A 14,069-nucleotide genomic window follows, 5' to 3' on the forward strand; every position below is an offset into this window, starting at 1 on the left:
TGAATTCTCATTATTTAGGTTTAGCATGTTCTTCAGTTAGCCTGTGTGTGTATCTTAGCCCCAAAGAGGTTTTTGTAAATCCAGATCATTCACCTCGTGGTATTGGTATCCAGGAAATCGATCTCGCTAAACTGCTTGGAAACTGGGGGAAATAACCTGTGTGAAGTTCAGAGTTAGCTTTAACGTTAATTGCATTTGTGTCTCGTGTTAACCACAAATTACAGATGCCTGCAAGTCTCTTTGAAATGATGTGTAGCAGTAGAGCCTTTCTACTCTTTGTTTCTAAGCAGCTCTAAAGGAAAAAAAAAAAAAAAACATGTTGTAAGAATCTTCTGAAATTTGAGATTTTAAAGTCAATTTCTAAGTTTCAATACCTACTGTAATCGAGTTAAAAAGCACAGCAGCCTGATGCAGCCTTCTAGTTTAAAGCCTGTAACTGATGTGTTATTAACCCATCAGCTAGCAGTGGCAGAGATGAGTGACTTCTTTTCTTTGTTCATCATTCTGAAATGTGTACCTGCTGTTTTTTATTCTAGCTTTTACAAAACTGATCACTGTAAATGGCCAAGAATATCACCTTCAGCTGGTTGACACTGCTGGCCAGGTAAGTACCTTTCTCCCTTTGCATCTTTGGAGTTAACACAACAGACGTTGGTGCTTGGGAAGAGCTACCCTGATTGTGACCATGTCTTCAAAGCTGAAGCTCAATTTCAATGATTCCACTTTATTTTGTTCCCCCAAAACAGTGTTTGTGTAGTGTTTATGTAACTTTTTCTATTGAAATTGAAACAGTAGCTAGTGCATAAAGTACACATGCCTAAAAAAGCAAAGAAAGAGCTCCCTTAACTTCAGTGTATCAAAGTTCTTAAGTAATCTGCGTGATGGTCTGGTAGTCTTCATTAATTGGAAAATGCCAATTCAGTAAGCCATGCAGAAGTTTTTCTTGACTTTCTTTAGTTTCTGTGCTCCAGCACCTTGGTTTGTGTTCATGCAATAGTCAGGCAGAGTAGACAGCAACACGCATGGGCAGCGCTCACCAGGCTGCAAAGAAACTCCTGCAGTTTGTTTACGTTGCTAAGTAAGTGAAGGTTCATGCATGCTTCTGAGTGTAATGAGGGGGAATGCAGAAGGAGATGGTAAACAAATGTCTGTGGCATGATCAGTGGCTTCATAAAATAGAGGTGCTAATTACACAGGGATGCTTGGCAGGACCTGCAGGTGAGTGTGTGCTCCATACACAGGAGTGCTCTGTCTCTTGAAGGGCTGTGCTTAAAAAAGGACTGCTAAGTCCCTTACCATCTTCCTGTTTGCATGCTCTTACTTTCTGAGTGAGTTCTGGTATCGTGCCTTTGGGTTTTCCCAAACTGTTAGTGTTAAGCAGCCAGTACAGTACACAGGCAATGCTTTAGGCATGAAAGCTGCAGGACATTTGCTCATAGCTGGGAGAGTATTCAGGGCTGTGACCTTCTAGGACTATTTGATCACTTTCAAAGAGAGCTACATGATGTAAGAATAACTGTGTGCCATAATTACATGCTGTCAGCTTGTGGTGCTAATCAGCAGCACTAGATCCACAAGTGATCAGTCAGAGAGTTTAGTAACAGCATTGACCACACATACTGGGGTCATAAATACGTTGCTTGGGAAATTGAAATTAAATAGAATTGCACAGCTAGTATTTTTCCCAGTCTGGTCATTTCCAGCCTTGATTCTTCTGTGAATGACTTGAACTTTGAGTTGTGGCTCACAAGGGTTAGAGGGAGAGATAATGTTGGGTTATGGAAGGTGTGGTTTGAACAAATTTCTCTCAGTTCAGTCTTGCTTAATGATTCATAGAGCATCCTTACGTATGCAGTATAGCAAAGATCATATTGCAGATTTATGTCATGCACTTGAAAACTTGGCTATAGCCTGAAAAGTTACAGCTCTGCTTGTTTTGTCACTTAGCAAAGCTCTCAATTTGATCCCCGAGTTCCAGGGAGCTTAATGGTCTTTTTTTTTCCTTTCCTGACAAGCTAAAAAATAGTCTTCTTGGTACTTATTTTCTGTCTTGTGCCTCTGCCTCTCACAGTTACATGTTCAGGTTTACATGGTGGAGTTAAGAGGAGGCTCACTGTGGGACCTCAGGACAGGATGCAACAACAAATCTTATCTGAACCTGAATTCAAACTGTGGCAATCCTCAGTAATTGCAGATAAAGGCAAATAACTGCAGAGCTGCACTTTCACCTGTTTTTCTTGCAGGCCAGCTCACATCTCTCTGTGTTGACACTGGGATTACACAGCCAGCAGAGAGGGCAGCTTGGCATTTAAGCAGAGGTGGGGGAGGGCTGCCCTCAGTGTGTAGCATTAAAGGCAAATAAGGGCATCATGTGCAAGTGTCGTTCTTTCAAACTTTTTTGGCAGAATCTGGGAAGTTGATTTATGAAAGGTTGTGGGTTTTTTTTGGCATTTGCCTATTAAGGAAGTTTGCTTTCTGTTAGCTGTCTAGATTTAAGCTGCATGATTGCACCGCTCCATCTGTTCAGTCATGACAATATACAGGGAGGTTATGAATCTTCAGCTAAAATTAACATCCTAAGAAACACAAGCTTGAAAAATGGAGAGCTCGTACAGTAAGAGGTATGGCTCTTGTCAAAATGCAAATGTTACCTGGGAACTTCTATTAGAGTGTTTCTATTTCAGTGTTTAACGTGAAATTCTTAGTATTAGCGTTGTGTTTTCTGCATTCTGTCAATCTGTTTCAGTTACTGAGTTGTTCATTTGCATTTTTACAGGCATTGTAAATTTAGAGATTTATTGCCTGGGTTTGTTTTTCACGTTGCTCAGTGCTGGTGGTGGTATTGCTTTGGTGCTTTTTTATTTTTTATTAAACAACTGCCATACAGTGCAAACTTCTGGTAGCCATAAAGCAGCTAATGCCTACAGTTTTTGCATCTGTGATGAGCATTAGTTCGTTTGGTGTGCCACAGCTGCCTAAGAGACCCCATAGGTAAGTTAGTTGTGGTCAGTGCCCTTTGAAATGTGGAACTGCTAGATCCTGTCCGCAGCTGCTGAAATTTGGGATTTGATGGAAGTGTATCACTAGCAAGGTAAGAGGTGTAACTGCTGATTAGTGGTAGGACAGAGTGGATGCTTTGTGCTAGGGTAAACTGATAACTGAGCAGTGTAAGAGGATTGGGGATAGCTTTAGCTGATCCGTAGTCTTAGAGGGAATAAAGAGAAAAAGCTGTAGATTAAGTTGTAGAGTATACAGACTAACAGGCTAACTAAGCTGGTGCCCCAAGCTTGCTTTGCTTTCTCTTAATTGGGTAAAGATTCCACACCAGGCATGAACCTAATTCTTAGAATTACACAAAAATATTCTACAGATGTAACCAATGGCTGCTGCTGATGTGCTAGCATCCAGCTCTCAGCATTGGCAATAAATAATGCAATTGCAATATTCCTTCTACAGGATGAATACTCCATATTTCCTCAGACATACTCCATAGACATCAATGGCTACATTCTTGTTTATTCAGTCACATCAATAAAAAGGTAACAAAGTCTGTTGTGTTCTCCTGCTTCACATGTTAGCCATATACATATCAGCTCTGCTCCTGCCTCTGCTTTATTTTTCTTTACGTATGTGTAGTCCCTTCAGTCTCTTTGCTTTAGAAATGCAATTGAAATACAAAAGAATGGCTTTTTTAGAATTTTCCCCTCAGATCCAAATGTCCCTAGCACTTTGCAGACCGAAGCAGGAGGTACTTGTGTGAGAAATGGGGCAGTGCTGAGCTCCAGTGATTGAGTGTGAGTGAAAGCACACAGACTGGTTCCAGGAACAAGCAGGCTTTGTGCTGTAGCATAAGAGGCAAAGATGGAGTCCAGCACGAACCACAAGGGCACTGCACGTTTGTGTGAAGAGCCAAGCTAGGTGTTCATCTTCCCTCAGCCTAGCAGCTTGTTACAGTACTGAGACTCCTTTGGTTTCCCATCCTGACTCACTCTGGTTAACCATCAAAAACTTTGACATAAGCAGCAATATGAGACTTCTGGCCTGTAGGCTCAGTCTTGCTATGCTACAGCAAATCTCTTCTTTGAGATTTTTCCAGGGTTTCTGTCTAGTCCTCACTGCTAACTGTAGTCAGTTCTCACATGAGGACAGGCTCCATCATAGCTGGAGAAGCACTTAGAAGTGTCTCAACCTTTTTTAAGGTATTGTCAACTTCTGTTATTTTATCCTTTCACTTTGGTCTACTTGATTTAAGTGCAGGTTAACCTTGAATCACTCTTAGTTTCCTAATACTGTACAGCATCTTCAGCCAAAATAATCCTCTTTTATTTTCTCATTTGTTGAAAATGATGTTAAGACCTGAAGCCTTTCACTTCAGATAGAAGAAAAGCACTGCTTCACTTGTAAGCTGACCAGCTTTTGGCAAGCGCTGAAGCATTCCATGTCTTTTCCTCTAAAGCAGGAAAAAGTCATCTTGAGTGTCTTTCAGTAAACTTCATAAACTGCAGGTGAAACAGCTTTCTTGTTGGCTCTTCTGTACTTCTCAGAAGATGGATGTGGTCTGGTCGTCAACTTTAGCTGCTTCTGAGCTCTTTAATGTTGAGCAGATTTTCAGTTCTTCATTCTTGGAGTTCTTCATTCTTGGTTTTCATCAGTAGTTTTGAAGTAGTGAACAGAAAGCACGTGTGTTTTGGGGGAACTGCAGCAGATGTGAGGCTTTCATGTGTGTCTTAAGAAACTACTTTTTTTTTCCTTCTTTTTTTCTCCCTCCCTTAATCAGAGATCTGTTGTTGGTGCTGAGTGACCTGTATGAAGTTGGAGTAGTATTCCCAGTCCTAAGAAGAAATTCATGTTGTTCAGTGTTTGAATCTTGATCAACTTAATCCCAATTCTTGCTTTTTTTTGTTCCAGATTTCAAAGTATTGATGATCCTTTCTTGTTCAGTTTCTTATCTAAGTTCAGTATCAAGATGGTGTTAAGGCAGCAGTAAAGATCTTCCACTGTGCTCTGGTAACTCAGGTGTCTTTCCCAGGAAGCACATGTCTCAGTTTCTGTGGAAGCGTGGTATTGATTGGAGTGCTGATCCAACTGAGTGGGAGCTTTGACATCAAACTAAATAGAAATGTCCTCTTAAAATTATTTTCTTCCCTGCTGATCTCCACTGGGAAGTTTATAATGGGGCTCGAGTGAAAGCTGATGCCCTACATTTGTAATATTCCCAGACTCTCAGCTGCAAGGTTACTGGAAGGCTTTTGCTCTAGCTCAGCTTAATTAAATTCCAAATTTGTATCATGCTATGTTCCATGATCTTGTATAGCACAGCTGGTAATCCTTCAGGTTGTGTTTCACACTGGTTTCCTGTAACCCTGTTTGCTTAACAGAACTGGAAAGGACCTCTTGTGGTCTGCAGACCTCTTGGTGTTTCATGACTCGGTGTGATGTTGGTTTGGTGTTTTGTTTTCTTTTTTGAAGGGGGGTGGGATTTGTTGATAAGGGTTCTGATTTGTGCCTTTGCTCCTTCCAGTTGAGAAAGCTTTCCAAATTAATTAAATTGATCCAGTCAGTCCAGTTTCATTCTGGATAGTTCTTGCCAACTTGTTTCTGTGCCAGAATCGTGGGAATTTAAATAGCCTTCCCTTTGGTTTTCACCTTGATCTATTAATAAAGATCAGCTGTTAATCCTTGGTCTATTTTGCTAAAAATTGAGCTCTAGATGAGCAGAAACTGAGAACTGAGCAGCACAAGGTGGAACCATAGGTGAGGGCATGCGCTGTGCTGTGCAGTGGTGCAGTGTTTTTCTGGCTGCACTGGCAGCAGCTTACCTAGTAGTAGAAAGAAAGTGATTGTGTTACATTGGTGACTCAGTCATCCTGTGGCTAATATGCTACATCTCTCCTCTTGCTTCAGGCTGAGAAACAGTTCTGTGGTCTGTATCAGAATTACTTTGAATGATTTCTCCTTCAGTTTTCAGGGTCATCTGATTATCTCTGTAGTGTTGCTTCTGCACTTGGTCACAGCTCAACACCATTTGAGTCTTACTTCTGAGATACTCTGCTGAAAGCCCAAGACCAGTTCTCAAGCCCAGAATTTCTCTTAGACCTTTTCAGCATAAGTTTTTCATGGCCCTTAATTCCTTCCATTGATTCCACATTTACTGTATTCTGTAGTGTTGTATTTGAATCAGAAACAGCAAGATGTGCTGGACTGAGTTACTTCTTTTTGTACACAATTAATTTCTGGATATACTATACAGGATATACTAAACCTGCCAGCTCAGCATAGAAGTTGAGTTTTGCTCAGTCTGTAAAACTGTTGCTGAAGTAATGCAAACAGACCTCCTTGACACAAAATCCTTCTGAACCACAGTACTGTTTGTTGCTCAGAAGTGAGAAGCTCTAAGGAGTCCCAACAGCCTGAGTGGTGCATTCATACACCAGTTCTTTGAGAACCAGAGCTTGGATGTACATTGGAGTGCTGCCCCATTTGTAAGAGCTTCAATTCTAATTTAAGCACAGAAGTGAGGACCCCTTTCTTGTGTAGCCGTGTGTTGGGTCTGTGAACCTTCACCTCTCTTAAAGCTCAGGTGTGCTCTTCATGCACCTGCATCTTTTTTCCAGTGTAATCAGAAGAGCACATCTGCTCTTTCACTCTGTTGATAGCTTGTTTCTCTAGTGGTAAGTGTCAGACGTGGGGTTTCAGGCCTCACAGTGTTGTGCAGTGCTTTTCCTTATCTCCAGTCATGCAGACATCACGTGGGCAGCAGGTGAGCTGTCAGGTGCCTCAACAACCACTGCTTTGCTGCTGTCTTGCACATCAGGTTCCTCACTATCCTAAAGAAATTAGAACTCAGCCTTCTCTTGGTTTTCACAGAATGCCAAAACGAAATTCAAAGAATTCTGTATGAGTCAAGATCTATTAGAAGTTATGTATTCCTTCTTGTTGGATTGTGCTTAATTGAATGCTATTCCTTTGAAACTCTGCTTCAATTTGACATGTCCATCCAGGTGTGTTGGACTCTAGCAGCTGAATTTCTTACTGTGAATGCAAACCAGATTCGGGGGGAGGGCATGGAGGCTTTGTGTGTTAGCTGCACCTGTCCTGGGTAACATTGTTTATTTCTGCAAGCATCAGAACTGGGTGGGCTGGAAGGATGTGCAAAGTCCTGTTTGCTGCTGCCTCTGGGACCGTTTTGTCTGTTGTACACAAACCAGTAACACTTCAGCATCTTTGTAGTTCTGTCACTATACGTAATTTTTAACACAGCAATCTACATATGCATTTAATTGCTTGTGTATTGATTGGGTATTAAGGATAAGCATTGGAGTGCACGTGTGACTTCATCCCTTTATTTTGCAGTTTTGAAGTGATAAAAGTTATCCATGGCAAGTTATTGGATATGGTGGGAAAAGTCCAGTAAGTAGTGACACTTTCATCTCATTTCACTGCAGGCATGTTGCTAATACTTTGTTCAGTATACTATAACTATTCTGAAGTTCTGAACTTTCTTTCACAGAATACCCATTATGCTGGTTGGAAATAAAAAAGACCTGCATATGGAACGGTATGTGAACTCCAGTATGTGGGAAATGCAGGGCAGCAGCCAGCATTCCTGTGGCTGCCATGGCCAGTTTTGTTCTTGGCTTTCCAACACTAAAATCAAAATATAGGTTACAACAAAGGTACCAGCAAGGAATTTTGTCCAGAATGTGTGCTAGCAGCTTCTGTTGTAATGTTGATTCTTGCTAAAAGCTTCCAAAAAAAGTAGCTGAACATTTCTTTCAAGACAAGTAAGGAAGTGTCTTTTTTACCACTCTAAGACGTGAGATGATGCTGCAGCTTAGGCAGACAAGTCAGTGTTTGGGACAATTGCTTTCTTCTGGGTCACACAGGAGTTCTGCCTGGCCCAGCAGTGAGTTTGACAGCAAGGAATAGCAATTGTTTGGCCTTTCAAAATGTTATAACTGCCTTCAGTGCTTCAGTACTGTGGGGACGTTCCTGAAGCTTCAGTCCTGTGAGTTACAAAGAAACATGCTTTCCTCTCTTTTGCCAGGGTGATCAGCTATGAAGAAGGGAAAGCTTTAGCAGAATCCTGGAATGCAGCTTTCTTGGAATCTTCTGCTAAAGAAAATCAGGTAACAGATTTAAGATTCACTTATTTGAGTAGCAGTGCTGTGGAATGTCTCGTAGTTTCACTTAATAAAGGAAGATAAATATCTGCACGTCCTGTCCAGATAGCTTATGTAGATGGCTGGAAACAAACTGGGTGTCTGCATTCAGGTTTACATGTATATGCTTTCTGATGCAACCGTAACTTAACGGGAATGGAGAACTGAAAGTTGAGCTTTGCTGAACAAAACAAAACAGTTGGTGGCAAACTCAAACTTGCGTCTCTGCTGTGTGTGGAGCAGGGCCTGTGATCTTCTGCAGTGACCTTGAATAGGGATCTTTGCTGCTTCATGGGGGTGAGTTGGTGTAAGGGAATGAACCTCATGTTTTAGGCAGGAGCTGGTCTGTCTGGTGGGAGGAATGATAGTTGTATGGGCGCAGAACTAAGGAGAAAAATGTTTGACCAGAGCAGAGGCAGGCAGATACTGATGTGTTACAGCTGTAGTGAAGTTGCTTTAACTTCCTTCAAAACACCTTCTCAATATATTCTGGCATTTGAACTTGTCCTTGTGACTTATCATAACCCTTTGTCACTGATTTGATGCCCTACACTTGAGTATTTAAGCTACAAGAACCTACTGGTTTGAGCTTGAAGTAATTAGAAGCTACTATAGGTTGAAGGTGTCAGCCTCTCTAACTTATTTTGTGTTGCTTTTTTGTTGTTGTTGGTCTTGCCAAAGTCAGCACTGTTGCTTCTTGCAGATGTGGATGTATGGTGGGGTCACAGGGGCACTGGCAGGCTGTGTTTAAGAAATCTGTCCTTATGCACACGTGCTTACACTGCTTACGTTGCCTCCTGTTTAACCTAATACATCCTTAGGTGTTCTCAGCAGCAGTCAGAAGGGCAGTCCCATAGCTAGGGCAGCACCTGCATGAGCAGCCTTTCTTTTCCCACTTTTCAGCTGCGAAACAAGCAGCTGCTGACTGATAACTTGTGGCTCTGCTGGTAGCAGACACTTGGGTAAGGTTGGATTTTCCCTGGAGGGAAACTTGCAGTTTTTTTTTCTCCACGTATGGAATTAGTTTCTAAGTACTTCTGTTTCTGGCTAAGAGTTGCACTAACCGTGTCAGAACGGGCTGTGATGAAAGCATGCAGTTTCTTAGTATCTTTACTTCTGGAGAGCCTCAGATGCATACCTGCAGAAACTAAATTGCCAGCCTGAGGAATAAAGCAGTTAAAAGAATGAGATTATTTATTTTCAAACAACTCAGTACTTCTGGAATAGGCAGAGCCATTGTTTGTCCTTTTTTTGGACGTGGTTCACAGTGTGTAACAGTGTAGTAATTCATATCTTAGAGAATATCTTACTAATAACTCTTGTGAAGTTTGTATTGTGTATTGTCTTGGTTCAAAGGAAAAAAAGGAAAGCTGTGTATATTTATGCAAAGAAGCTACAAGCTTTATATGATGCTTGGCATGCCTTGCATATTAAATTGCTGTGTTAACAAAGTCCCATTGACTGCCATGTATTTGTGCCTGTCCCTTGGTCTCAGAGTATCTGCATTAAGTTAGCTGCTAGCTGAAATTCGTATGGGCAACTGGTGCTGGGGTAGAACTCCTCCTTGCTGTGGACATTACAGTACAGCAGTAAGGTCATGTCTTGTGTGTAATACACCTAGAAACTGGCTGACCTGAGATGTTCAGGAGGTGGTGTGTTGCTCTGTGGGCATCTGATGGGCTCCATGGATGTGTGGGACGTATGTGAGAAAGCATAATGGAGCCCAGAGTGGGGCAGCTCTCTTCATGTTCCTGCAGACAGTTGCTGAAGGAGGTGGATGATTGAGCTTGTATAAGGTATAAGGCCTGGAGCTGTGAGGTTCTAGGGATAAAAGAAGTCTCGTCTCTGAAATCTATCTGCTTTTGGTGGATGTGGAGCTGGAGTATGGCAGTCTGTGGTGTGCTGGTCTGAAATTGGTTTGGTACGTGGGGCAGCCTACAGAGAGACTGTAGGCTGATTCCAGTTTGACCTACTTGGTCTGTCCTTTATAGCAGCTCTTAGCAAGGAATTCAATTAAACTCTAAGAGGAGAGGAGGCATTCCCTGTTAGAAGTTCTAGCAGAGGCTTCTCTCTCTCTCTGTGAAAGGAGGTGGGAAAGCATTGACTCATCTCCCTTCCTGCTTTGCCCAAAAAAAACCCAAAAACTATTTGGAGCATCTGTGGGAGTCCTAGGAACAAATCCCTGCTGCAGCAGGCAACTCAAATGGTTGTGCAGATGAACTTAATCCAACCAGGCCTGTTCTGCTGGGAGTTGTCAGAAGACACCATACTGATGAAATGGCATGGCTTTGGCTCTCCTACTTCCCATCTATTCGGAGATCTAAGCTGACATGAGGGTAAGTGGTAGGGGCTGGTAAGGGTACCTCGTGTCTGATCTCCTTTAGGCTTTGTGTCCTCTCTTCTAGATTTTGGTGGCCTGCTAAGGCTTTGGAGCTTGTGCATCATACTGAGCACCTGGGGAGATCCCTGGACTTTGAGAGGGCAATCCTGGGCCCAGGAAAAGATGCAGGTTAAATTAAGTCTTGGTTGGAGATCATCGGCCAGATTGGGTGAATGCTTCCTACAAGAAGAATTTGGGGTATTTGGGGGCGTTTTTGGTTCATTCTAAAAGTCAACTTCAAGCTGGAAGTGTTTAAGGACATCGTGTATCTTGTAAGCAAAATGCGAGGCACACAGGATCGCATCTTGCTGAGCTCTGACCTGGAGCTGAGTTCAGGTATTAAATCCCTTCTCTGGGCCCTAGATGTGCTTGTTGTGTTTTCTCAAGCTGCTTGATTATTTCTGGATGTGTTGAAGTGCTGTGTATCTATGGGGCTAACTTCAGGAGCTTCATTCAGGCTTTTCTTGGGGAATTTGTTGCTTCGTTCCCCTGAGCCACAGCGCAGTGCTTTGTCTTTAATCCCAGCACAGTAAATTGCTAATGGTGTGAAATACAGCCAGAACCCAGATTGGTCCCTAAACCTGCTTGAAGGCAGAGAGTAATGAGCATTCATGTGCCCATCCACTTACACAGAATTCATTAGAAGGGTTTATTTTAGAAGGGGGAAGGAAGTAGTAAAAATAAAAAACAATTTAAAAAATCCACTGCTCACCAAAACAACTCTGCTGAAAATGAGTTCTGGGACGTTGCTGCTTTTTCAAGAGTAGTTTCATATCCAAGCCTGAAAGGTGCAGTGTGTGAGGATGCTGAGAGGGGCTCGGAGTCTTCCCCCCCTCTCCTCCCTCAGGGATTTGGGAGTGCTTTCCCTGGGAGAGCATTTGGGGGGAGGGGAAATGCTCTTCCTTACCTGACTATTGTTCGAGTTCCTTTGCCCAGCTCTGTGCCAAGAACAACCAGTAGCAGCAGCAGAGAATTTCCTCTCCAAAATCACCAAGCAGTTGTGTTTGGAAAGCAGCACGGAGCTGAGCAGCAGCTGTGGGCTGGGTTTAGGGCTTCAGACCTTCCCATTTGTGCACCTCCTGGGCTCTGTTCCTTTGTCATCCACGGGTGTGTGTGCAGGAGCACTGAGCCTCCTGGTGCCTCGCACACAGCAGCACCCATTGCCTTGCCTGGCATCTCTTTCACTTCCTCAAGGGAAGGAGGTAGAAGGGAGGCAGATGGCTTTCTGTAGGCTAGATGTGACCCACATCCTGTAACTGCACCATATGCAGACAGATGCATACAAAGTCTGGCTGCGTTCTTTATTCCTTGTTGCAAAACAGTTTCCTGCGTCGCTTAAAAGCTCATTCTAAAATCCTTCAGCATATTTGGGCTGAATTACAAGTTCCTACGGGTTAACTGCAGGGCACTGATTAAAGCTTCTCACTGAATGTATGTTCCCTGTGAAATGAATTAGCAGCCCTGTGAACTCCTACATCTCAGTGTTCCCAGCAGCGTGGCTTTGACAGTGAATATATAGCTGCTTGGTTGTTGGAATAAAGCGTGGGTTTTTATAGTAGGTGCTTTCAAGCAGGAATAGAAAGACTTGGTGCATTAAAATGTCAGCTGTAAGCAATGAAATATCAGTACAGCGTACTTGTAAATGAGTACATCACCTATTTGTCAATCAGTATACCACCTATTTGTGACTAAGGGCGACTCTTCATTAGTGGAAGCAGTTTGCTGGCAGCTGTGGTCCTGCCCATGCTTTGCCTTCCATCTCATTTGCCCGTTTGCGTTGTGCTGCACAGGGCAGATGAGCCTCGTCCTCCAGGTCCTGTTTGGATTGTGGAGGGCCGTCGTCAGCAGGCGACTCCCAGCCTGACAGCATCTGCTGCTTCCCTGTGCAGGGGTGCATTCTGTGTTGGTGCAGGGGGTGAAAGTGCTGAGCACTGCTGCCTGTTGGCTGGCCCTGCCTGCTGCTCACCGTGTGCTCTCTCTTTGCAGACCGCCGTTGATGTTTTTAAGAGGATAATTTTGGAGGCAGAAAAAATCGATGGGGCAGCTTCACAAGGGAAGTCTTCGTGCTCAGTAATGTAATTCCACTGCAAAGCCTGAAAACAATGGGAATACATTCTACCTGAAGAAGCAAAACTGCCCTTTATCTTCAAGGATAAACTATGCTTCTTTTTTTTTTTTTTTTTTTTTTTTTTTAATTTTTTATTTTTTTGGTTTTTTTTTTTTCTTCTGTTAACCTGAGAGATACACAGTTGGTTTGGAGCCTTTCCCTTCAGATTATGTTAAACTCTGACTCCTGTGCAAATGGCTTCACTTCCATTTTCAAATTTTAAGCAATCATATTTTCAATTTATATATTGTATTTCTTAATATTATGACCAAGAATTTTACTGGCATTAATTTTTCAGTGTAGTTTGTTGGTTAGAATAATCATCAAAATGATGCATATTGTTACACTACTATTAACTAGGCTTGGATATCAGTGTTTCTTTGTGTTAAATGTATACTTGTAAATAAAATAGCTGCAAACCTTCATGTTCTCCTTAACTTTGTGGTGGTTGCCCCATGCCAGTTTCTGTGTGAGGTGTTCACCTGTTGGCCTTAAGAGGAGCATGCAGTGGCTTAGGAGGAAATCCCATCCAAGGTGCCTGGATAACTCAGCTGGATTTTGTGCTGGTTATAGAAAGGAGATGCAAGGGACACCTTAGTAAGGGTGTCAGGGCAAGGTGTGGAGGAGCAGCTGGATTTTGTCAAACAGCACTGCTTGTTCCTCTGTGTGACCGTGAGAGCTGCAGGCTGGAGGGCACGCATCTGTTCCAAGGAACAGGCTGACATGCAGCTGTGCACTCGGGTTGGAATGGATTTGGCCAAGTTAAACTTGCTAAGAAAACAAAACTGTTGTTTAAAATAAATTGCACGTCGAACAAATAGATGTGAGTTGCTTATCATGCATTTCTGTACTCGTGCATCCAGCGAATGTGGGCTCCCAGCACCTGGCCTTTCACCAAGGCCTGTTCCCAGCTGTCTTGGGCAGCTTCTTCAGTCTGGAGGCAAGCTACTTGAACTTGGTATTTGAGGAAAAAAAAGTGCAGTTGGCCTATTTTGTGTAGAAGATGCTGATATAGGGAGAGGTTTATTAAATTGTTTTTTATTTATATTTTATTAATTGTTTATTAAATGTTTTCTCATACATTTGAGTCCATTGAAAAGTTTTAATTCTTGGCAGGAATAAAATGGAAGGGATACTTGCAGCGGTTCTGCAGCTAGACTTGGCTTTTGGTTTTCAGTCTGTGCTAAATGCTGCAGATGTGACAAGGCTCATCTCTGTGGGTTGTCCTCAGGCTGTTAATTGTCTGAACAATTAGCACTTGTAGAAAAACTTTACTTTCAGGATTCAGAACCTGACCTTCAGTGGAACCCAAGGTGTGTGGAAGGCACCTTCCAGCAGTGAGGATCCTGGGTAGCCTCACTCCTTTGTGCTTACTGAGGTGTTCCATGGGTTTGGCTCTTCAGCATGAGAGCCCTAAATG

General features: G+C 42.7%; 1 protein-coding gene across 3 annotated transcripts in view; it reads left to right on the forward strand.

Moving 5' to 3' along the window:
• The window catches only part of RHEB (Ras homolog, mTORC1 binding), a 31,897-nt gene extending 18,823 nt beyond the window's left edge, over positions 1–13,074 (forward strand). Inside the window, exons 3-9 of one of the 3 annotated variants that reach the window (XR_006181778.1) lie at positions 537–604; positions 3,457–3,539; positions 7,354–7,410; positions 7,511–7,558; positions 8,048–8,129; positions 10,568–10,878; positions 12,529–12,613. Coding sequence is in view for 2 of the 3 variants with exons in the window: in XM_042888374.1 (XP_042744308.1) it covers positions 537–604; positions 3,457–3,539; positions 7,354–7,410; positions 7,511–7,558; positions 8,048–8,129; positions 12,529–12,621 (431 nt within the window). In the remaining variant the exon portion in view is untranslated. Of the gene's footprint in view, positions 1–536; positions 605–3,456; positions 3,540–7,353; positions 7,411–7,510; positions 7,559–8,047; positions 8,130–10,567; positions 10,879–12,528 lie in introns of all 3 variants that reach the window. The other 2 variants (XM_042888374.1, XM_042888375.1) reach the window with 2 other exon arrangements.
• The last annotated feature ends 995 nt before the right edge of the window (positions 13,075–14,069 follow it).

The sequence above is a fragment of the Lagopus leucura genome, unplaced genomic scaffold (genome assembly GCF_019238085.1).
Source record: "Lagopus leucura isolate 7727_CA_CO unplaced genomic scaffold, USGS_WTPT01 Super-Scaffold_100157, whole genome shotgun sequence".
Taxonomy (NCBI): Eukaryota; Metazoa; Chordata; class Aves; order Galliformes; family Phasianidae; genus Lagopus; species Lagopus leucura.